The 26,830-nt window shown below is 38.5% G+C and overlaps 1 protein-coding gene across 2 annotated transcripts in view; it reads right to left on the reverse strand.

Annotated features, from left to right (window-relative positions):
- Nucleotides 1-26,830, reverse strand: part of gpc6a (glypican 6a) — a 166,389-nt gene that overhangs the window by 109,050 nt on the left and 30,509 nt on the right. Inside the window, exon 2 of one of the 2 annotated variants that reach the window (XM_054769774.1) lies at nucleotides 22,334-22,492. The exons of the other annotated variant lie outside the window; for it this stretch is intronic. Within the exon in view, the coding sequence (XP_054625749.1) occupies nucleotides 22,334-22,492 (159 nt within the window). The remainder of the gene's footprint in view (nucleotides 1-22,333; nucleotides 22,493-26,830) is intronic. 2 annotated transcript variants of the gene reach the window in all.

Genomic DNA, 26,830 nt, shown 5'->3' on the forward strand with positions numbered 1-26,830 from the left:
CGATGTGACCTAACGCTGTTTTTCTCTCTCTTTCCTCTTTCTCTCTTCTTTCCCTCTAACAATATTCTATTTGGTGGGCTTAACAATACATTTTCGATGCAACTTGAACAGGTGACGTATACCAGACTCGCCGGTTGTAAAGCAAAACTGTTCTGGCAAAACAATCATACAGTTCACTCATACTGCATGACTAAGCGGCTGAACATGACAGGTTATATAAAAAAAAATACAATTTGAATAGTAGATCTTTGTAAAGATCTCTGCAGGTTCGGAGAATGTGTCATATACACTCAACAAAAATATAAACGCAACACTTTTGTTTTTGCTCCCATTTTTTATGAGATGAACTCAAAGATCTAAAACGTTTTCCACATACCCAATATCAACATTTCTCTCAAATATTGTTCAGAAATTTGTCTAAATCTGTGATAGTGAGCACTTCTCTTCTGCTGAGATAATCCATCACACCTCCCACATTCGACACCATGAATAGTGCACAGGTGTGCCTTAGACTGCCCACAATAAAAGACCACTCTGAAATGTGCAGTTTTATTTTATTGTGGGGGGGGTTAGGGTTACCACTCACCCACACGACGCCACACACGCTGTCAGCCATCTGCCTTGAACAGTGTAAACCGGGATTCATCCGTGAAGAGAACACCTCTCCAACATGCCAGACGCCATTGAATGTGAGCATTTGCCCACTCAAGTTGGCTACGACGACGAACTGGAGTCAGGTCGAGACCCCGATGATGACGAGCATGCAGATGAGCTTCCCTGAGACGGTTTCTGACAGTTTGTGCAGAAATTCTTTGGTTATGCAAATTGATTGTTTCAGCAGCTGTCTGAGTGGCTGGTCTCAGACGATCTTGGAGGTGAACATGTTGGATGTGGAGGTCCTGGGCTGGTGTGGTTACACGTGTTCTGCGGTTGTGAGACTGGTTGGATGTACTGCCAAATTCTCTGAAACGCCTTTGGAGACGGCTTATGGTAGAGAAATGAACATTCAATACACGAGCAATGGCTCTGGTTGACATTCCTGTTGTCATCTTGCAACATTTGTGGCATTGTGCTGTGTGATAAAACGGCACATTTAAGAGTGGCCTTTTATTGTGGGCACTGGCACACCAGTGCACTAATCATGGTGTCTAATCAGCATCTTGATATGGCACACCTGTGAGGTGGGATGGATTACGGATTATCTCAGCAAAGGAGAAGTGCTCACTATCACTGATTTAGAAAGATTTGTGAACAATAGTTGAAAGAAATGGTGATATTGTGTATATGGAAAATGTTTTAGATCTTTGAGTTTACCTCATAAAAAATGGGAGCAAGTGTTGCGTTTATATTTTTGTTGAGTGTGTATATACTTAACGTGCAGAAACATTCAAGACAATATGAGTTGATTGATAGCACACGGGCAGAAGTGCTGTTGTTGTTCCATGCTGAATAAATGTGCAACAACCAGCAAGACCATAATATTCACCAGCCTCTCTTTAGCAGCATTATAGAATTGTTGATGTTTCAGCAACCATTAGTATTTCTATAAGGAATAACTTGCCACCTGTCCAAGTTGAAGTGAATGTGAAATGATAAATCACGTCAACCCTCATGGTCTCTAGTTTCAGTGCATTCAGGATGCCTGGAAATGTAACAGTGTGGATCTATTAGGGTAGCATATCACCACATTTGAGGGCAGAGGGTAACATCTTCCATCTATCCCAGAAGAAATAAAGAGCTCAGGCAAACCTGATATCCCCTGCATACATTTGATCTTAATCAGTTTCCACACTGTTTGACCGAGCATTTAAGCTTAATAAATGAATTAAGAAGTATCACATTTCGGTAAGCCCTTGGATTTTGCCCTCACTCTTGCTGAAGTGGTTTGTAGAAGAGTATTCCTCTTATAACCTCCCCTTGAAGCTCACCAATGGGACAGAGTTAGTGTGGCCTGGCTATGCATAGCCATCCATCCTGAAGTACAAAAGTGACACGGGGTTACGGTCTGTGCCAGTTGATGGAAGCTGCCACCAACTCTCAGTTAAAGTACTGCCGGACAAATCCCCATTCCCTTGTCCTTAGAGAATTTCTATCTTCCTGACATTCACTTAGTATAACACATGGACACCAAAACAGAGGTTATTTATTCATGACCATTTCCAGGAACTGTGTTTGCACATGGTTTTACATTTCATTAGAAATGGACATGGGACTGTCACAGAGGTTTCACCTTCATAGCTGGACTGAAGGGTTTAAATCAATGGCTGCCCTGTCCTCAGTGCTGCCCTTGTCTTATTTAGTGTCCTCTCTGGTGTAATGACAGCCTTGTGCCATTAGTTGGCTATTGTGTCCTGCCCTGGCCTTCTACACTGTTCATTTGTTTTATGGGTTGTCTTTGGAGTGGTAGTCAGAACTGGTTCCATATACTTTTTTCTTTTGGCACTCTGTTGTAATGCTCACAATGGGATCATTTCAAGGCTCTTGAATGATTGTAAATTATATCCGGTACAAACTGTGATGGACTAGTCACAGTCTTAGGTGCTGCCTACAGAAGACTGTTTTAAATAAAAACTAAGAGTGACTGTGTGTGTGGAACTTTTCACAAAATGCAAAAAAAAAGTTGATTTTCCAAGATCATTCTCGTAAAAGGTTCAGAAGTTCTTGAAATGTCACAAAAGAAGTTTGCTGATGCTTAAAACTGAAGCCCCTTCACTCCACAGTACATGCATGTGATTGTACATTAGTAGCTGTAGTTAAAGAGGAGTACTCCACTTATATCACAAATTATTTGCAATATGAAGTACATGTTGCTTCAAATGTTGCCTGAAAGCAATACATTTCATACCATTAATTAGAAACAGAGACAGTAGGCAACATAACGCAAAGGTTTAATTGAGTGTGTTACTTTAATGATGGCATTTCAAGGTCCTGAGATCCCACGAGATTCTTTCAAAGAAAGTGGACCAGATTATAGCCTGGAACCACTGGGATCACAATTTTCAACCCTAATCCCTGGATGATACTACCATTTCATGTGGGACTACATGGAGCTTTATGCCATGGTTTATCTTCAAGACAAAATGTCCGCTTCATCCTTTTTTTCTATTCCAGGCACATCAACATTACAATGTGTCATGGATTCCATAGGGACTCACCCTTTAGCTTGAAAGGTACACATCTTTCCTACAATGGGACAATCAACTTTGCATTGTAAATTAGGTCTTGTAAAAAAAAAAAAAAAAAAAAAAAAAAAAAAAGTAAAAATACCAAATTAAGCCAAATACAGTCATCCCTTGTTGATTGTTGTTAATTGGTTTCAGACCAGACCATAAGTGAATTTCAAATTTGAATTAGTGAAGTAGGATTCCTTATTTATAAATGGAATAGTTTTGTAGTTAAGAGCATGGAAAATACGTTTAAGACCTTCTGTGTTTTTTAGCATTATTAGAGCCCTCCAGACATGAAATCACACTCATATAGTCACTTTTACACTTGTTTGACCTAATGACATAAATGACATCCATCCATCTATTTTCTGTACATCTTCTCCTTATTAGGGTCGCTGGAGCATGCCGGAGCCTATCCCAGCTTCCTTCGGGTGACAGGCGGGGTACACCCTGGACTGATCGCCAGCCAATCACAGGGCACATATAGACAAACAACCAATCACACTCACATTCATACCTATGGACAATTTAGAGTCGCCAATTAACCTAACCTGCATGTTTTTGGATGTGGGAGGAAACCAGACATAATAATAGAAAATAAAACATCTTATACATAAATAGGCCATTACATAGACTCGCACCTTAGCATTGACAGCATACTTGGCCACAAGTCACGCCAGTCACTGGCACTCTCCACACTGCTAACCATGCTAACACTCAGCAACTCTAGCTAGCTGACGTCATACATGCCAGTTCCCAAGCCCCGCCTCTTAAAAGGCACACACAACGTCACAGATTTTACACTACATATCACATCTTTCTGAATGCCTTATATTTGTGTTTCTATATTTGTATTTGTTCATTAAGCTATTTTTATGATTTTACGATTGCTTAATGTGGGCCAAGAATATGTACAATTTTCTTATATATATGTATATGTTTATATATGTGCATATTTCAGGCCATTAATTGGCTGTATTTAACCACAAAACAGTGAACATGTGACGTGGAAATCTGGATGCGGAGGACAAAAGTAGGTGCGGAACAGGCTTTCAATAGTCTCTGCTGCACAGGTGTGTGGGAACAAAAAACAACGGTGCCTGTAGACAAACAAAAGGGCACAGCGACCAAATGGATAAACAGACGAAAAAACTATAACAGGCTTGACGGAGCTACGGGACATGTCGCAAAACTGCTAACTAGTCAACCAGGAGGGAAATAGCAGGAAGCGTGGCTTGGCGTCTTGACCATAAGGAATAGCAGAGTTCCCTCCAGAAGCAACAGGTAAGTTTAAATGGGTAAGGTAAATGAAGAGCAGCTGCAGCACAAAACAGGAGTGGCCAGGGTCTAGGTGCAGGGCAAAGAAGAATAAGTAAAAAGGCACAACAAAATCAGTAACGGTAAGAAAATAACAAAACCATACAACCAGTGTCACAGCAGCGAGTGACAGAACATATATTAATAAATTTTTGAAAAAATGCGATAGCTTGAGGGCACAATATTCGAACTGTGATGTAGCAAGAGACGACTTTATTGCATATTGCCCAATGACGCAAATTTCTGTACTGTGCCTCACGTATCGTGAATCAATGTATTCATTTCATAAATTATGGATACTAGCAATACTATGCACAGATTGTTATGGTACTTGGTAATTAGTCCAAAAACTTTGACATAGTGTAGATCATTGTTAGTTCGGTACGTGTAACAATTCATATCTGAAGAAACCAAAGTTAAGAATAAATGTAAACATTCAGAACGACCTATCCAAATGTCAACAAATCATTTGCTTAGTCTATTACGACAAAATGGGTAATTAGAATTCCAGTTCATAGCTTCAGAGCTAAACTATGGAAGTAGCATAATGAGGACCTTTGAGACTGATGTAACCATTTGATGTTCAGCGATGAATTGTTGGCATTTTCTAAATTTGACTTGGTAAGTACTTCAATGAACATTAAGCATGAATAATAAATGTAAAGAGCAAAGACTTTGTAAGATGGCAATTTCTGGGGAATTAAGAACCCCTCTTACCAATGATTTTAGACATGCACACATAAAGAATTCAGAGCTGACTTTACAATAACTAACATTAAATTAGCATGTGGGTATCAAATTACTCTCTAATTTACCTCTTCTCACCTTTCGATACGTATTGTCACAGCTGCTTGGTGAAATGACAGGTGAGCCAGTTGAAAAAAAAATAAAATGTTCATCCAAATTTACAGAAATAAATTACTGTAAAAAAACAGTGACATTGCTCAACAAAAACTATTAGCATTCAGGCAACAATATCACAGTCTCTCTTCGAAGCAAGCAGAGCTCTAAAATGGCCAAGCAAAGAGATTGCACGATGAAAGAAGGGACACACCATCCATTGTATGCGATCATTCCGTCTGAATAAACCTGTTTGCCTTGTAGGTCTAATTGAAAGCATCCATCTTATGAAGTCAGCAGGAACAAATTTGGATGTGACGGCTGTGATCGTTTTGCTAGTAGCAGTTGGTGAGTTGACAACTCATGTGGATGAAATGTATCATTAGACAGACTAGACTGGAGTACATACGTTAGGTAAAGGTTATGTAGAGTGATCTATCACAAGAGGCTCTGCTGTTTCAGGGCCTTCTCAAAGAAGTCTGAAAGGAGAGTTAATCCCCTTTAATTAGCATAACCAAACACAGTTTTTAGATTAAAAACACAAAATGCCACATAAGGATTAGATCCACTGAGCAGAAGGTGTTGTCATGACAGCATCGGAGCCTCTGATTATCATCATGTCCACATCTCACACCTGTGGTAGGTGCATTTTAATAGACAGTAAATTAGCTTGGTAATGGACACCTTCCACTCTACTCTCACATGGTACAGTCGTTCCTCGCTACATGGCGGCTTGAACATCGCTCCCTCACTCTATTGCAGTTTCTCAAAAAACAATTAATTAATAAATGATCACTATTTTTGAGAGTATTATTGTAAAAAAAAAAAAATGCATATTTAAGCAAATTGTCTGTATTCTTGGCCTAAATTACGTAATTTCAAGCATAAAAATCGGTAAATGTACAAAAATACAAATAGAAATACAGAAGACGTGATATCAAGTGTAATAAAGTATCTGTGACTTGTGTGCACCTATAAGATCCGGCCGGGGCCTGGGAAGGGACGTGTGTCACGTCAGCAAGTTAGAGTTGGTAGCTGAGTGCTAGCAGCAGGTTAGCAGTGTAGAAAGTGGCCGACAGCAGCTCCTGTGTGACAAGTTCACTGCATATGTGTTCCTTGCTTGTTAAAGCGATTGAAGTGAATCGTGAGTCTCTCCTTAACCACAAACAGCTGCAGCATTCTACACTGGTCACTAGGTGTCAGTAAGGTTACATTGAAACAATATCCACGTCAGGAAATTATGCTGTCCATGAGAATGTATAAGTCTATCTTATTTATATGGTATGTGGGAATGTGGGTGTATGGTAATACAAGTCTAAAGGTGACCATATGGGTGCTATTTCGCAGAAATTCACTTATTGCTGTTGGGTCTGAAACCAATTAACTGCAATGAACAAGGGACAACTAATAGGTTTATTAGATTCCAACAGAGTATATTTACGGCCATTCATATGCAGTATGCTGTCATACTTTTACAGTACAACTGTCCTTCCTAAATTGTAATGGAACTGTAATTTACCAACGTCTCACTTTGTCTTGAAAAAAAAAAAACAAAGTCCTGAACTGGACCTTATACTTTTAATGAGAACTCCTGCATTTGTCACATACTGTTGTGGCGATGACCCCAGGATGCAGAGACGGGAACCCAGTAATAAAAGTAAAAATAAAATAATTTTATTATTACTGAAACGCACAGCAAAAAAAAGGAATTTATTCCAAGAACAGGCAAAAACACACACAGAAAGCACAAGACATTTCACATACAGTACATGCAACAGCATGCAACGCTCCAACAAAGAATGACGCCACTGCCTGAACTAAATAAAGGGAAACTTAAATTAGCGGCAGGTGTGTTTAATGAGGAAAGTAAAAGCAGCAGAAAACAACACGGAACCAAATGGGAAGTTTAACAACATAAGCGCCTAGACCAAGGAAATACAAAACATGATCCAACAAGTCACACAGGGCGTGACAGTATTTGTGATATCATCCACTTTAATGAAATGTCAGCAAGAGTCCTCAGCCACTGGTGACAGTTATGTGGTCCTGTGAGTCAAGAACAGGCCCATGTGTCATTGAGTAAACAACGTGCTTCCAGTAAGTTGCTACAGTAGAATGGTCACTGATGTGTGGGGGTTGCACATGATCGTAGTGTCAGTGATTTAAAACACATGTGAGTGTGCAAGTGATTATTAGTAATATGATGCAATTCTCACTTTGGCATCTGTGTTGATCTGTGTGAAATAGAAATCATGTTATATTTATGTTATATCTTAATTAGCTGTTAAGAATGATTAGTACTGGTTACTACTGAAATATAAACATTATGATTATAGAAATTATTGTAGCTATAACTGATCAAGTCACAGACGTTGACAGTGGTGTGCTGCTGCAGGACAGCTATTTCACTTCCAAGTCCCTCAAGGGTTTCACAGGCCTCTCTTGAGATTGTTGTGGCCTTAAATGGCTAATTTTGCAGGAGCTTTTTCCAAAACTGTCATGGAAGTTGCAGTGTTTTTGGGAGAAAATTAAAGTTGCAATACAATTTTCCTTTTGTTGAACCATAAGTAATTTATTAGCAATTACTAAAAAACAATGTTTCAGACTGTCAAACAAATTTAACACAAAATGCAGTTTTTAAATGAAACATTTTATTATTAAAAAGGGAGAAAAAAAACCTACATGGCCCCCCGTTAAAAAATAACTTAACTAACTGAGATTCATTGAGATACAGTATATCAGTCTGGAAAAGGTTATTTAGCCCTTTCTAAAGCTTTGGGACTCCAGAGAACCACAGTGAGAGCCATTATCCACAAATGGCAAAAACATGGAACAATCATGAACTTTCCCAGATGTGGCCGGCCAACCAAAATTTCCCCAAGAGCGCAGCAACGACTCATCCAAGAATTCACAAAATACCCCACAACAACATCCAAAGAACTGCAGGCCTCACTTGCCTCAGTTAAGGTAAGTGTTCATGACTCCACCATAAGAAAGACACTGAGCAAAAACATGACAAAGTACATTTTTTGTTTTCTTGTTCAATTATTTTTTGACGTGCCACGTGCCAATAATAAAACAGCCCCAGGCAGCAAATGGTCCCTGGGCCGCACTTTGGATATCACTGGCTTAGTGTATTTAACTTACCTCGAACAGTTACCAAAAGTAAGTCTCACTTGCGGCCATTGAAAAGCTAAAAACACTTTTTTTTTTTTTTTTTTTTTAATGTGACAAATCCATTCATACTTTCTGAATCAAAAGGCTGCATTTTATGGCACAAATGTTAAAAAGTGGTATCTAACTTGAATGACAATGATTGACCAAAATTTGCGAGAAAGTTTTAGCACTAACTGAGACACATCACTGTGCCAAATGTAACACAATGCAGTAAAATGGGATAACTGTTGTCTTGTTTTTGCCACATTTCTTCACAGGCATAAACAGTCCTCTTAGAAGCTGTGGGTTTGTGGAGACCACAGATTAGCCAGCACTGGGTGTTGTGTTCGAGTCAGCTTTAGTTTAAGTCGGGTGTGAATAAGGGATTGTTGACGTGAAAGAGGGGTACAGCAGCTCTCAACGTTGAGCAGCGAATCACTACTGGGGCACGATCAAAGAATTCATTCAACCAAAGCTGCTGCTCAGCCCTGACTTCAGCCAGCCAGGCTCATACACTAATCTCTTGCCTCTGTCTCCTTTGAGAAGACAGAACAGTAAAGCACCGGCCACATCAAACCTGCAGTGGAAAAACAGGTCAGCGTGTATTGTTACAAACTTATGCCACTTTTCCTACTGCACAGGATATACTTATTGTGTTGGGCATCACAGGCGGATTTATTGACGTATAAAACAAAATGGCAAAACCACAAAACTCACCACCGGTACAATAAGGTGTGGTTTGATGTGTGTGGGTGTTTTTCCCTGATTGGATGTGAATGCCAATGATATCTTCAGTGTTATTGTGGAAAACTCTGGGTAGTTTTTCTCTTTTTCATTATAATGCGAATATCTAACAACCAACTCCTCTTCGCACACAACGAACACAAAAGTAGTTTGGCTCATTAGCATGGAAGCAACAAACATGAGTGACATGATCACGGGCACCAAACTTTGACCCCGTTGTGATGTCAGAGTAAAATAAATATACGATAAATATATTTTTTTCCGAATAAAATAATCACCAAAATCACTCAAATGCATATGCATTAAATTGGACGTAGTTATTTACAAAAGTATTTTTTTAAGCGTCTTTTTAAAAAAAAATCATTGCTTCATCATTGCTTTTCCGTGACCCAGTTTGGCCCCGCCCACGGACCAGTCCCAGGCTGTGGCCCAGCGATAAAGGACCTCAGGCCTAGACAAATACTTGGGAGCTAAATATTTACAATTTGACTTGAAAAACACAAAAAGCCCTCTCACGTCAAATTCAGATGTCTTACTCCAGAGATGATTATGTAAGTGAGCTGTGATCCCAATTTCATAAATTTTCCTCCTATAATTTCAGCGACAGCGCCCTCTGCTGGCGAGAATAATGAGTGTAAAAACCAACCTGTGCGACGACCAACCCTGTTCTCCCCTACTTTGTCCTGTACCTGGTCTATGGAGTTAAAATCATGCCAAAACCTCACAAACACACAAAACATTTTTTACTATATTTTTTACTATGTCCACAGGTATGATTGTGAGTGGGAATGGTTGTTTGTCCATATGTGCCCTGCGATTGGCTGGCGACCAGTACAGGGTGTACCCTGCCTCTCGCCCGAAGTCAGCTGGGATAGGCTCCAGCATACCCTACCCTAGTGAGGATAAGCGGCATAGAAGATGGATGGATGGATGAAGTGTTGTGGCGTCAAACTCACCTTGTACATTTATTGCATCATACCAGTTATATTACAGCAATTAGTTTGGCAAATGGAGCTTTTACATAGTTTTGGGGAAATTTTATCGGGAATGATAATCAATAATTTCACTTCTGTGAGGGTTCCAAGTGTACCATGGCAATACCATATGGGAGACCACTGATGGTCTCTCATTAGTCAAGCAAATTCTGCATCACCACCTGAATGTACCATTTGAGGATACACAACTATTAATTATACAAAATAAAAACACATTCTAACATTAGTTTCACCTTTTTTACCCTAGTTGTGGAGACTATACCAGTCTCCACTTTGCTGCAGTGGTACATTTTCTAGTCACCTTCAATCTTGAATTGAAATACAATTAGCACCTTACTGTGGACAACAGCCCCAACTCTACACAAAAAACACAGGAAACCATCCTTTTCATCCACTGTCATTTGTAAGCAGGTCTTATTTTGACTGATGTATTCAATGAGGCTTGATTTTCCGTTTCCTGCAGCTGCTGAAGCAATACTGTGGTCGCCTGCCCACTCCAAACTGAGGTGAGTTGAGATATAAAAAAGTTTCAAACGTTCATTTGACAACAGGATTCAACAAGCAATCCATGTATCGAATCCAGTGTAACACTGACGCTCTTTGGTGACATTATGTGTACACAAACTTCTTTTTAAAGAGGAGGTCCAAAAGCATTGCTCTTTCACAAGTGTACTCTTTTACAATTTTGACAGAAAATGTACTGCATACATTGCACAGACGTTTTTCTGCTTAAAACCGTCAACTCAGGTGATAATTGGATACAACTGCCCCTGCTGTCAACAATCTGTACAGTTTTGACCTTTCATAGAACAGAAAGTTCAAGCAACAAAACAAGGGCAGCAATCATATTATAATACAGCTAATACAGAACCTATTAGCTGTCTAGACTACAAGAAACCATTAGACCCAGAATAGCATAGTAAATGCAGCAAATAGCAGTACTGCCAGTCTTCATAAAACACACTCAGCAAAATCATTAGTGCATCTTAGTTGCACCCTCTTGTGCAGGGCTGGGCAAACTTTTTGACTCGCGGGCCGCATTGAGTTAACAAAATTGGCCGGGGGGGCCCAGACTATATTGATATATGCACACTAGTTTAAGTTTATTCCAACAGTCCACGTGGATTGACTGAGTCTGACTACTTGCAAGTCATGTTGCCAGCTTGTGTGTTAAACGTTTAAATTAAATACTTTGGAAGCAACTGGCGTGCCGGATTCAAATGCTTGGTGGGCCGGATGTGGCCCCCAGGCCGTAGTTTGCCTACCCCTGCTTTTGTGTGTTTATTGCTGTGCTTACAATTAGTTCACATTTTGTGCTTTCATTCTGTTCTGCTGTTTCCTGTTTTGGCAGGAAGAGAGTTCAATCTGTGCACTGGTTTCAACACCCATAGAACAACGGCATGAACGGAGTGAGCCCTTATGTCAGTCATACAGTCTCTTTGTCTTGGTGGGCGGAGGCGGGGCCAGTACCATATACACAGAGTGCAGAATAGTGTAACGTAGTAATAATTATATTTGTAGATTGAAATGTAATGTCATATATGTTTAATATTTTTTAATTGTACTTTTAACTTTACGTCTAGTCTGTTCCTTGTAGCCAAGTCTCGTGTATCGTTTTGTCTCTTGAACTGAGTGTTTCATGACACCCCTACTACTAATAATAGTCAGGGACGGACCGACCATTAAGGCAAAGTAAGCAATTGCCTCAGGCCACCAACCAGTAGGGGGCCACCAACCAGCACGGACCAGGGCAACCACAGCCAACAGCACCCCCAACTATATTCATGAATAATTATGTTAGCATTCTAAACAAACAAATAACAGAACAAAAAGGAAAGCCATCTGAAAGCTAAATTCATATTATCTGCCCCCCTCCCTCCACACTACAATGGACTGTTCAATGATGACGAAACAGTCATGACTGAGCAGCCAGGAATTTATGTGGGCCAATCCACTAGGTGGATTGTTTCCATTTCAATTCCATTACAATCAGTAGATGTGTTTGCTTTAAAATTTTTGACAATGTCAGTGATTTCCTTTTTAGTTAAACCAGTGAGAAACATAGAATTAAGATTCCTATCTATGGTTTCATTCCATTCGTCCATTGTCGAGAGTTTTGGAATTTCTTCTTCCAGTTTTGGTCCAATATTTACTAAATAGTTGTTAAAAATTCCAACCACCTCATTCCTATCATCCTTATTCGTGTTTCCAACCATAAAATAGTGAGAGTAATCTGCTTTCTTAGTGCTGTTCCTTTTAATACTGTTTAAGGTGCCCCAAGTTGATCTGATGTTATTTTTATTCTTATCAAGTAAATTACTATAATATTCCCTCTTGCACACTCTCAAGATTGTTGTCAACTTATTTTTATGTCTTATATATTTTTTCTGCTTCAAGTTTGTTGAATGATACATTTCCTGTATAATGTATTCTTCTTCTGACAGGCGCTTTTAACATTGTTTACCGTCCTCATTCTTGCAAAGCAACACAACTACTGTGTAGTTACAAAGCATTAAGCCATGCACACATAAGCTTCAAAATAAAAGCATAGCAGAATGAACCTGGATTCTACACCCATTTATTTATTTATTTTTATTTTGCTAGCCACGGCAAGAAAGAGTTGCACATGTATGAAAGCTTTATTGTCATTTTAGATATACAGTACAATGAAATTAACACAGAGGGTCTTGACACTTGCACGCATTTTGCCCCAGCATTGTCCTGCCATTCGCCGTGGCAATGTGTCATTTAGATGGTACGTGTAAAGAGCGTCAAGACTAGTTTGTGCACTGTCTGCGTTCTGTTTACGCATACGTTACGCACTTTGCACGTAATTTTTGAACAAATATAGTGTGGATTGGCACGAAATTCTGCGGTCCCACATATTTCTCGTATACAACATAGTACGAGTGATGTGCATTGTTCCGGCATCGGTAGGCATTGTCACCACTACTTCCCGTGTCCGTGAAGCAGTCGTGGCATTATTTGGTCCCACTTTGATGCCACACTATAGCAGGTATCACGCCTAACTTCATCATTTCATCTATTTGCAAGGGACTTACCTACAAGAACTCCAGAGAATAAGCTCTCATTACGGAAAAGAAAAGGTATGTCTGTATTATCTCACAACTGCAGAAAGAACAGGAAAAAGGTGTAACCCTAACTGCAAAAACAGGAAACCACGAACAGTGTGGGAGGGGGAATTGCTGACTAGAAGACATCACTTGGGGCATGATAAGCAGGTATGAACCGAACTTCACAAAGAATATTCTAGAGGCAACAGACATTTTTTTTAAATTCCTGCCAATTTTTTCTAAGAGGCGGTAGAAAGATCAACCCATTCATGTGAATGAGCCACATTTTGATAAGCACCGCTTGCATTTGCACATCAGTTGCGTTTCGTTCTCGACGATTTCATGAAGATTATGCGTACCAGAAATTTCAAAACATTTCAAAATTTTCTTTGCGCACTGGCATGCAGCCTCGGCCACAGTTTACACATACTTCACACCTCTTTATACCAAATTTACTCGTTGACACGCCTCTGGCACACAAAATTGCGTACCACTGCAGGAACAAAATTCATGCAAGTGCTTTGGGCTGGCTCGTAACTATCAAACAAATGCCACTAACTCCTATAGTCCAAACCCCTGAATCACAACTCAGTACCATACACAACACTCCTGTTACTAAAAAAATATTAAAACAGAAGATTCAGAATAAAAATCTGCACCAATGGAGAAAATCTATGTCAGCAAACAGCTGTAGGTTAAAAAATCCTTTACTAAGGCCAATTCTTAGAGGAAAATTAAACCTAAAACACTTACATGCAATAACAACGCTGAAAACCCACAGCATTACAGTATGCGGAATGAAATTATGAAACGGATTGAGCAAGAAACTCAACAATGTCCCAAGATAAGCAAATTGAAAAACAAAAGCAGTTGATGTTTGCTAAATATAAGGCAGAAGAGTCTTGATTATTATATTTATTGTTCTGTCTTCATTGTGTTTATTTGTTATTATTTATTTATTATAACACTGATTATTATATGGAATAATATTACATGGAATGCGGGAAGTGAATAATATGTACTGCACAAGATGTGGAACGGGTGGAGGGTAGGATTAAATAAGCTTTGCTTCTTCCTACTCCTTTTGGACATGTGGAACTGTGAAATGATTTACGAGATGTATTCCTTGTAACCTGCATGCATGTTCGAATAAAATTAAACCAAACCAAACCAAACCAATTCTCCTTATGTCTCTGGCCAAAGTCACAAGTAAATATGCAAGGAATGGTTAGTTTCAGTTTTGATTTCAGCTATGTCAACAGCCTTTGTCAACATCAGTCAGACAGTCAAAGGGCATTGAGATAAGTGGGTTCCATTATATCTATAATTTCTAGCAGTTAATTTGGGCCTTTATAATCGGAAAAAGTACACCAGTGTACCATTTGTAGCAGTGGATTATCACTGGTCACTGGTATCCGAAAAGACGCTAACTTTGTGCCATTGATGTGCGGTGACAGGAGGAATTGACTCCATCAGTCAGATTTGCAAATGTATGGACCAAAGAGTAGCTAATTAGTTTTTGGCTATAACAAAATAAAGCACAGTTGTGCTGTGCCCACCATATGCTCTAAATTTGCAATTCCACAATCCATACTCATTCAGTACGAATAAAAGTATACTGTATAATAATGATATCAATTTTGACCTCAAGTGAAATATTTATTGTTTGAAAAAGCTTAGAATGTATGACACTTTAACCAATTTAACACAGACGAGAAGAACAGCAACTGCTTTAAAATCTGTCATCTCTCCTGAAATGACCACTGAGGAAGAATGGCTTCCTGAATTCATCCTACTCAGACTGCAAGTTTTTTTTTAATGCAGAAAAAATGACCTTTCCACAGATGCTGTTGTAGCTGCCGCTAGAGCCTCTGCATAGAAGAGCAGCCACAAGCACCTGTTGGGTTCACATCTGACCCCTTCAGTGCGGCACAGTACTGTTTGCCTCACTTTGTGCTTTTCGGTTTTGTGTCAGATCTACAAGAATATGTCACAAACATTCATTATTGACTGTTCAAGTCATGATACATAATAAACACTTTTGAAAACATTGTATTGGTGACACAAAGAGAGACAGCAACAGACACACACCCACTGCATGCATTAACACAGTGTCTGCAGATGAGATTAGGCTTGAGACTTTGCTGCCTCACCCAGCATATAGCTCCTGTTATTTGTTATTTTGTTTTCATTATTATTTTCGTACTGCAGGTCCTGACCTGTCACTGTGTTGTACCCTTGACACTGGATTTTTCTTTTTGGAAAGGTTGCAGTCTGTGACCTGAGAGTTAAATGAATAGCCCTGTGAGCTCGCATAGATTGTACCCTGAGAGATAGAAATGAACTGCTACTGCTAGCCTTAGGATTCTCCACTTGAGCTCTCAGTCTTCCACTAACCAAACTAACCCTTAACTTTTTGAGTCTGAGTTTATTGAAATCCATTTTCAGTCTGTGAGACCTGGGCTATAACACCTCATGCCAAACTTTTACTGAGGCCAAACAAATGCAAAGCTGGAAAGTTGTAAAAGTTCTGTAAAAAGTACAAGCACACTGTGCTCTGAAATTCTCCGCTAGAGACGACATTTTAATTTGGCTATGCAACAGTCATTTGTGGCATTGGGAATTTTTCAATAATGTATCAAAGCCTACAAGCCTGAAGGAGAAACACCTAATGAACAAAAAGAAAGTTATTGTTTTGTTTTTTTTAAACAATGACGAGTAAAGTGATGATGACTGATTGTAATACACTTCTGATCAAAACTTTAAGACCAGATGAAAAATTGCAAGAATTTACATTTTGCACTGTTGCATCTTACGGGGGTTCTGAGTAGAGCTTCAAAATGCAAGAAGAATAAAGTGTGACAAAAAAAGAAAGAGTAAGCAATTTATTGCAAACAACCATTAAAGTGAAATAGGCTGTTCATCAACTGAACACAAGCTTAAGACCACAGCCTTTAAAAGGTATTCACACCATCATGACCTCTTGATGGCAAAGGCAAAAAAGCTTTCTCTGTTTGGACGTGGTCAAATTGGTGAGCTGCATAAGCAAGGCCTCTTGCAGTGTGATATTGCTGAGGTTGGCCGCAGTAATTTCTTAAAAGATCCCGAGGGTTATAGAACAGAAAAGTCAGTTGGCAGACCAAAAAATGTCACCGACCCAAAGCCGGAGGATCTGATTGGCTGTCCGTTTAGACACTGGATGAGCCTCGGGCCAAATGAAGATTGTTACTGCCCTGATGGCTTCCAACGTTACTGGCATGACAAGGAGATCCCACTTGAGATTAGGGATGAGCCGGATACTCTGTGACGAATAATGCATTTGCAGAGTATGAACATGAAACGAGTACAGCTCATTATCCATAATCGTGTTGTAGGAAAATCCTCATTGTGTAACTACTTACGTATTCACTCTTCACGCTCTGTGATTGGCCAGTCACACACAGTGACCGCCCCTCCCTAGACAGACTCACTACAGCCAGAGAGAGGAGTACGTGGTGCATTTGACAGGACAGAGTTGAAAATCGCTTGGTCAGTGCCTCCACCCCGGACAGGTTCTTTTTAGGTTTTCCTCAGCTCAGCTCGTATCTATAGTTACTTGGTAAACTTGTTTCGTTACATACGCGGTGCATTTGACAAGACAGTCCTGTGAATGGCTCGTGTTGGGTCGGTGATATAAAGTCAGTTGGAAAACTTTGCTCGTAGTACTGAACACGGTGCTTTTGAGAAAACTACAGCGAACAAGGCTGACAGATTGTTTCACTGTTTGCTATCACTGGATGTTTGCATGAATCACCAACTTTACACAGATCATTTAAAAAATAATTAAATAAAGTCTTACAGATCACTTACACACATACACAGTACACATATAGCTGAATAATAAACTAAACTAATAAATAAATATAGCAACTTCTGGTCAATCCATTTCAATTTCAGACTTAATATACCAATAATGTACCAATTTAAGACCCACCCATTTCTGACTAAATCACGCCCACTTCCTCTTTATGCCCCACCCTCTCCGAGTACTGATACAGATGCAGATAATGTAGATGGGTGAACAGATACAAATACAGATACAGATAGTGGTGTACTCGCTCATCCCTACCTGAGATGTTTTCCACACGGCACAGTGGAGGGGGCCCCATCATGATCTGGGGTGCTTTTTCGTCAATGGAACAATGGAGTTTCAGGTTGTGCAGGGGTGTCAAACAGGCTATGTGGAGATGTTGCAGGCGGCATCCCTCATGACTGAAGGTCCTTGTCTCTGTGGTAATGACTAAGTTTTTCAACAGGACACTGCACTTCACAATGCTTGCCCGAAAACTGACTTCTTCCAGAGGAATAATGTCACTCTTTTGGACAATCCTGTTTGTTCCCCTGATCTAAATCCAACTGAGAACATTTGGGGATGGAAAAAATTGGCATCAGTTCCAGACAGTGGATGCCCTCCGTGAAGCCATCTTCACCACCTGGAGCAACATTCCCACTAGCCTCTTGGAAAAACTGGCATCAAGCATGCCCAAACCAATTCTTGAGGTGATTAACAAGAATGGCGCAGGTACTAATTCCTTTTTTGAAAATTGCATTTCTATTTTAGGAGGATTTCAATTTTTTTTAGCTATGGTCTAAACTTTTGATTAGCTGATGAACAGCCTATTTCAGTTTAACGGTTGTTTTCAATAAATTGCCTACTCAAAATGTTTTTGTCTCACTCCCATTTCTTCTTTTTTGCATTTTGAAGCTCTACATAGAACCTCCTTAAAATCCAACAGTGCAAAATGTATTTTTTTTTGCTATTCTTCAACAGGTCTTAGGATTTTGAACAGCAGTGTTGCATGCTTGCAATATGTATTACAGGCATGTGTTCAAAATGCAAATGTAGACGCTATTAATGCTACTAGTTTTTGGTTAATGTATTTTTTGTGTTTCAAACAAACAGTATGTTTTTCACCTTTGGAGAACACCAAGTTTAACAGAACAACCACACTTATATATTGTTGTAGTGTATTGTAGGCTATGTCCACACAGATATTTTTTCAAACATATTTTTTCCAACTTCTGGGGTCACAAAAGATCTACAACTAAACAGTGTTTTAAATACATTTTCTGTACATATAAAAAACATGACTGGTTTTTGTGGTTTTGATCAGAAGTATTGGTTTGGTTTGGTTTGGTTTGGTTTAGTTTAGTTTATTTGAACATGAAGGTTACAATGGAATACATCTCGTGAATCATTTTTTGACAGTTCCACATGTCCAAAAGGAGTAGGAAGAAGCAAAGCTTATTTAATCCTACCCCCCATCCATTCTACATCTAGTACAGTACATGTAGTTCACTTCCTGGATTCCATGTCATGTTTTCAGTGATAGTCAGGATAACACATAATAGATAACGGTGAGATAACCCTCCCCCCCAAAAAAGAGAGAACATTCATAATAATGATAATAATGATGACAATACTAAATAAATAAATAAATAAATAAGAACAAAGCTTTTTTTTTTTTCCCTTTCCTTTTTTTTTTTTTTTTTTTTAAACACAACAAAGAAAATTATAAAAAAATAAATAAATAAATAAATAGAAATAAATAAATAAAAAATAAAATTTAATTAAATAAATAAAAAATAAAATAAAATAAAATAAAATAAAATAAAATAGAAAATAAATAAATAAATAAATAAAATAAAATAACAAACCTGACAGAACAATCAGGACTCTTCTGCCTTGTATTTAGCAAACATCAACTGCTTGTATTGTTTTTTGAATTTGCTCATCTCTGTACATTGTTTGAGTTCTTTACTCAATCCGTTCCATAATTTAATTCCACACACGGAAATGCTGTGGGTTTTCAGCGTTGTTCTCGCATATAAATGTTTTAGGTTTAATTTTCCTCTAAGATCATATTTCTCCTCTCTGATTGAGAAATACTTGATTAGATTTTTGGGTAACGAGTTATTATTAACTTTATACATTATTCTAGCGGTTTGAAAGTGTACTAAATCTGCGAATTTTAATATCTGTGATTTTAAAAATAAAGGGTTTGTATGTTCTCTATACTTGGCATTATGAATTATCCTCACAGATCTTTTTTGCAGTACAGTGAGTGAGTGAAGATTGCTTTTGTAATTATTTCCCCATATCTCCACACAATACGTTAGATATGGAAATACTAAGGAACAGTACAGAGTGTGGAGTGATTTTTGATCAAGAAGATATTTTGCTTTATTCAATATAGAGATATTTCTCGCCACCTTTTGTTGTATATATTTAATATGAGATTTCCAATCATTTTTTCATCTATTATAACCCCAAGGAATTTAATTGAATGGAAATAAAATCAGCTGACTGGTCTCATTTGCCAGTATAGTGATATACATGTACATTTATGTGTACAAAATGTGGCTGTATTTCTTTATTTACATACATATTATTAGTTACCGTAATTTCAGGTGTATAAGACACACAGATATTTCGGCCGCCCCCACCAAATTGAGAGAGAAAATCAGATTTGTCCTTATATAAGCCGCACTATAGGCTGCACATGTCATAAATTGGGATGTGGCAGCATGCACGAGTCCTTCAGGACCAAGTCCGGTAGCTCTTTATTTGACAGGAGTCAAGTATGAGCTTTATGACAACTCACAACAAGCTTGTCAGCCCACTGGAAATCACAGGAGGTCATTACTCAATAAACCAATCTGACTCACAGTGTCAACTTACAAAGGAAACTAAAATAATCACACAGCCACTAAGACTCAAAATAACATAACATAACATAAATATAACATAACATTAAAATAAAAATCAATTATTACATTAAAATAACAAACAAAAGTTATTTTAACTTCTTCCCACAATGCATCACTGCAAACGGAGACGTTCATTGGCCAAAGGCTGTCAGGCACCGGCCACCAGAGCCCATGACCTCCCACTGGTGGTCCAGCGCCCAACACGGCGTGTTATTTTGAGTCTTCGTTGCTGTGTGATTATTTTAGCTTCCTTATTAAGTTGACATCATGAGTCAGACTGTTTCATTGAGTAATGACCTCCTGCAATTTCCAAATAGGTGGACAAGCTCGTGGTTACAATGTAACTTATGATTGGCTTCTGCCAAAGCAAGAGCTACCGTTTGCTCACTGGCTGGTGAGCAGCATACAATTTACATGATTAGTGGTAGTGCTCAAGTATAGGAGATGTCACGAGCTTCGAAAAAAATCAGAAATTAGCCGCACCGCTGTATAAGCTGCAGGATTCAAAGTTTAAGAAAAAAGTAGCAGCGTTTACACTGGAAATTACGGTACATATTATTTACATACGGACATGGCCTTAGTCTGTTGGTTACTGGGGTCATTTGCCCATATTGCACAATTTTGGGATCAGCACAAAGAATTTCAAAGATTTTCAAGGAATTTAAAATTTTGAAGTTCCATGTTTTAAGACGAAATCCATTGTGCTTTTCAGTGCATGATAGCTACATGACAATAGAGAGCACATGTGTCAAACTGAACACCCGTGGGCCTAATGTGGCCCGCCACATTATTTAAAGTTGGGCTTACTCATTTGCAGAATTAAGTAATTCTGTCAGTCTCAACTATTTCTGTCGTGCTGCTGAACTCAAGTGGCCACGGTAACATATAGTGCACTAATTGCACAGTTATTGTTCTTAAAGATGGCAGATTCGTACTCAAAGTGACAATAGTTTAACTGTATGCAACAAAAACAAAACCACTTTAAAGCTATTACAACCTGTCTGGACAAAATAACACCTTAAGGAGGCATACTGGGAAATGTGTAATCCACCCATTCCACAGCTGCAAACATTTCTGGATTAAACATCTCGTGGATTGTAATGTTTTTGTGTTGATATAAAATATCGTAGCTTTTGCCCGGACAATGACGAAGGGGTGCTGGATTAACAATCACTTCACTGAAACGAACGACCACGCCAAAACAAAAACAGTTGTATATCCCAATCCAGCTCCCCCTTCCTTTTCCTTATCCAATCAGCAGTCAGGACACATTCACGGACCTTGAGACTATCAGAAAGTAGGAATTTCAACCACGAATGAATGGATAAGAACACGGATATTTAAAAAAAAATGCACATTTCCCCCGCTCTAATGTAAAAAATAAAATAAAAAAATTAAAAAATGGGGGTATTAGTCTTGTTTCACCAAAAGTCGGCTTTGGCCCACTGCGCGATTCAGTTTGAAACCCCTTGGATAGAGCATATTTTATATTTAAAAAGCTTTAATTTAATATGGCATTTTAAGAACAAACACTTGGTGAAGAATGGTGACTTTTCAAAGCTGACGATGTGTGCCCATATCCCATATGTGCGTGACAGTCAGAAGGCTAAGTAAATACCTTGAAAAATAATTGAATTCATCAGACTAGATGACCAGCCTTTCTCAGGTGTGGAAAACCCCAGGTCGAACTGACTGCTTTCTCACTTGGAGCCTTGCCTTGCACCAATTCTTCACATTTTAGGCAGGATAACACACCAATGATACTGTATACTGTGGTTGAAAGGTATTTTAAAAATAGCCATTTTATACTCGGCGTGCAATGACCCTTTAGAGAGCATTTTATCCTCTGTTATAAATAGACTCTTGTAATCTTTTAAAGTTTTGTAAAATCAAGAGCCCATTAGCCAACAAAAATACAGCAGATTATGCCTGTCATATTTCAGCAATGGGTGGAGGTAAAGAAAGAAAATGCAATTACATAATTATATAATTCACCCAACCCAGCACATCGCACAAGGTCTAAAAAGGAACACATGTCTACAAATGTATCAAAGAGGACAGAAAACATTAATGAAAGAGGGAGAACCCTTAAAACTAAGCAGTCTGCGCATATCTTATTAATACCAGTCATCGTAATTATTAATCATTCCATCAGGAGTCTGCATATACAAGTCTGACATGAGATTTGACAGTCTTCGCCTGAATGCATTTGCTAAGAGTGTCTGGGAAACTAATGCTGATGCATCTGGGCTATTGCATCCAACAGATGAAACGAACTCCTCCTGCTTACCATCAAACTTTTTATGCCTGGAAACAAATGTCACCCTCATGTTGTGGCTGCTCTCCTCCACCAATTTCTCAAACTCCAGTTTGCTCTGCTGGTTGAGTTTGTCTTCCATGTCAGACGTGCAGCAGGTGTATCCCTGAGGACAGACATGCAGGTGCTCACCTAAGAGACAAACACAGGAAGCACTGTTTTTACACTCATCACTACCACGGGAGTCACTTTTTCAAATGGCAGAACAGAGTGTTTGATCATAACTCGTCTGTTTTTCACTGATGTAGCAGATGGGGGATACTGTAACAAACTACAAAGGGTTACTGACCTGAATATCTGTGTAGAATGACAACAAACACAAGAATGCTTGTCCCAGCAACTCATACAGCAGTTTGTACAGAAGATAAATACGTAATTATCAGGTTCTCAATAGTATTTCAATTGATGTATTTTCTTGTATTAGTACATTTTTATTTTTATGGATCACACAAAAAAACTAAGCACCACAGGAAGACTACTCAATGCAAGCCAACTTCTTCTCCAATCTTACACATACAACCCACTGATACTGTACATCAGATGTGTCAAACTCAGGCCCAGGGGGACAAATCCGGCCCGTGCTGCAATTTCATCCGGCCTGCAGAACTGTTCGGAAAATAGTATTGAGTTGGCCCGCCTCACAGACCTTATCAAACAAACTGCTTACAGCAATCTGCATAATTAAGCGGCGACTTCTCCGGTATAAACTACTCCTCTGGCATTTTAATTTTAAAAGTGGAAACAATATTGTATATGGCATGACATTCACAACCATTCTTAATAAAAAGGTGCCTGATCCAGACCAAAAGTCAAAATAATTGAACTGTACGCAACTAAAAATGGCAGCACTTTACTATTACACCCTGTCTGTATAAAATAACACCTTACAAAGGCATAAAACAGTCAAAAGTGATCATTTTAACTTCACCAGAGCATGCTGGGAAATGCGTAATCTGCCCATTCCACATCTGCAAACTCTTCCAGGTTACACATCTCGCGGATTGTGATGTTTTTGTGTTGATATAAAATAATGTCGCTTTTGCCCGGACATTGAGAGAATGACGAAGAGGTGGTCGATCAACAATCACTTCATTGAAACTAACAACTACACCAAAACAACCATAGTCGTATATCCACGGACTATTGGAAAGTAGAAATTTCATGCAAGAATGAACGGACTCTAAAAAAATGCACATTTCCCCCACTCTGATGTAAAAAAAATCGTCCATCCACACAAGTGAAGTTTAAAAGAAATGCATGTCCACATAAAAACACATTTACCAGCTATCATGTGCTTTTTGTCCCAACCTGAAAATGAAACCAGAGGGGTGCATTATATAGTATGTTCCAATCCCAGCACTGCGTGCGTGGGGAACCGGGATAAATGGTGGGTAGGCTGCTTACTTATCTAGTTGTCAGTGCTAATGAGAAATGTTCTCAAAGTTTGACCATAGTAACTACTATTGTTTTAGCCTGGATTATTGGGGCATGTCTTGTAATGTTTCAAACTTCAAATGAGCATCTGTGTGTGCAGAGATGATACATATGAGTGTGCTTCATTCATTATGTTGGTTTAAAAGGACAAGAAAGTTATAATGTTTTTAATACTTTCAATATGCAGAAATATACAAGTGCTGAAAATTTCAGGCTAAGCTAGACAAGCACCCGGAGAGAGCAATCGTCCGCCAAGCACCATAGTTCCTCCCATATTGATTCACACCGAAATAATAATCCTACATTTTTCGGATCAGCCTTTGAGATTTTGTAGAAGTGAAGTGTCCTGACCATGTTTTGTGGAGTTATATGCACAAATGACGAAAATTGTCCTGTCTCGCAATGTTAAAGAATCCTTTAAAAAATTCCTGCATACAGACGGCGAGCAGGCTCAGCCCCAAAATGTATTCAGTTCTTCCATACCCCCCAAAAAAAATCGGGAAACAAATATGCGTCAATATAATTACAGTATATTAAAACTAGTTATTACTATGAACTTTTACATTGGAAAAGTACACATTGATTCAAATGTCCAATTTATGTGACTACAAACAATAACAAATAAGTCTCCCCACGCCCACCATTTTTATACAAAATTTTGCAGACAGTTGTATACAGATTTATATAGTTTATTGTATTGTTTTTGGATATAATTATTGCATAGTGTTAATATAGATTATATCGAGAGTTATTGTGTGCAAACTGTATGGTTATTTAAGTTGTTGATTGTTGTATTTATAATTTATTACTATTATTATTTAATCACTTATTAACATGCTTTCTATTATTGGTAATAGTATTTATATTGAATTTAATACTTTTTTTTTATTTATTTGCAGAAAAAACAATGCCACTCAGTTTCTTTTATAAGAAATCCGCCATATAAAATCTCGTCTAGGGCACCGCTTTGGGCAGGGTCGGCGCTGCTTAGCTACATGCATATAAAAGGGATCTATAGGTGAAGAAGCTGTGCATAGATAATGAACCACAGAGGATGCTGTAGGTACATGCTGGCACTCTCAGATGTACTTAATCCTTAATAAGTCCTTAGAGAGACACCAAGCTACTGTAATGAGGAACAACATCACCACAACAGTTCAACACAAATACATTTTTCCTCCAGAACAAAGCAAACTCCTTGTAGCCACAAAAAAACCAGCTGCTGTACAAAACAACGCATTTATTAAAAATGCAGCAGTTGATTAGAGATTTGTAATCATATTTTCTTACAAAGCAACAATGTAATATAAATGAAACACTGGGAGTTTGCATGTATGCTGGAGACTATAAATTGTCCGCAGGTGTGAATGTGAGTGTGAATGTGACCAACTGGCAACCAGTCCATGGTGTAACCCACCGGACAAGAGGTATAAAAATTGGTTGGATGGATATATGGATGAATTCCTTTCACTCTTTCACCACCTTTTCATAAGATACAGGTTTTCATGACAGGTTTTAAAAAGGCAATTGAGGGGTTGTAACTCAATATTTTATATTGGCATCATGATGGATAACTTCAGCCACATTGGGTAACTCTTAAATCATTCTATTTTAGTTTGACGCGTCCGTCAGTGCAATACATTGAGTATTCATCAGTCCTGGACACTAAAGAAGACAAAGTGGTGATGACATAGTATGATGACATTTGAAAGAAAGCCTTTTATCTTTCACAGGCTGTGCAACAACATCCCTTTTTATTTATTTTTATCTGACATGTCAGAAATATGGAGTCAATTGAATACTTTGGGTGAGACAGTATGAATTACATATACTTTGTCAAAGTGTTGATATAATGCCTTACAAAAATATATACAGTATTTTCTTTCAGTAGCATGCACTTACTGAAATTCTGAAAAGGCTGTCAGGAATCTGCAATGTTATCTGCCTTGGAAGATAATCAGAAACAGTATTTATCGGAGATCATCAATGGTGCTCATGGTTATACAATTAAACTGTTAAATTAGTCTTTACAATGTTAATTTTAGGGCTGCATCTAACGATTATTTTCTTTGTCGATTAATCTGAAGCTTGTTATTTCGATTAATCGAGGAATTGGTTAGTTAGAATTGGTTAGTTCCTAGTCGGACCAAATTAATATGAACCCAAACAAACAGTGAGTGGTTATCTCAGAGAAGAGGGCAAAATATCGACCACTGTTGGATGTGTGTCAATTTCTTGTTTTGCCTAAAATATAAAAGATAGCACGTCTGCTTTCAGGGATGACAAAGGAAATTAAAAAATATTCATATTTTAAAGGCTTAATCAATTATTTGTTGCAGCTCTAGTTAATTTTGTTAGGAATCACTTCTAAATTTTCATACATGTAATCTACAGATACACAATTGCTACCTATGGAAATACAGATCACATGAACATGAAATTGTGAGTCTCTGAACCTAACATGCATTGGACTGCAAGACTACCAAAAAAAACTCACCCAAGTATGAGGAAATATGCAAATTCCAAAAAGAGAGGTCTGAGTAGAGTCTAACCTTGAGCCTTCTTCCAGTGAGGCAGATGTGCGACTCTTTTATGCTCCTTGACACTGCCATCACTTTAAATTGCAAGATAAATACCAATGATGCCGAATTACATTACAGAAAAATATCTCACTCGATCGACCCTGTCTGCTTTGTTGTACTTTGCACTGCTTTGCACCAAAGATGGAATTTGAAACCAACCTGTCAATATGGCAATACACAATAGTCAGATACACAACTTAGTCAGATACACAACCACAGTTGTGTATCTTGGCTTTTTTATGTGCTCAATTGTGTCGGAATCTCATCACAAACACTAACCAGCCCTCTCCCCTACTCACCGGTGTAAAAAAGTTGGCGTAAAAACTTCTAAACTCATCTCTTACGCAGTGTGAATGGAAGCTAGCTGGGTTAGTTTAGTTTAGCAGCGCATGCTAGTGCGGCTATGTGTGTCCAGCTCAGGCTGTATGAGTGTGTTTACACCGTGTTGTGTTTT

This window comes from Dunckerocampus dactyliophorus, chromosome 3, assembly GCF_027744805.1.
Source record: "Dunckerocampus dactyliophorus isolate RoL2022-P2 chromosome 3, RoL_Ddac_1.1, whole genome shotgun sequence".
NCBI lineage: Eukaryota > Metazoa > Chordata > Actinopteri > Syngnathiformes > Syngnathidae > Dunckerocampus > Dunckerocampus dactyliophorus.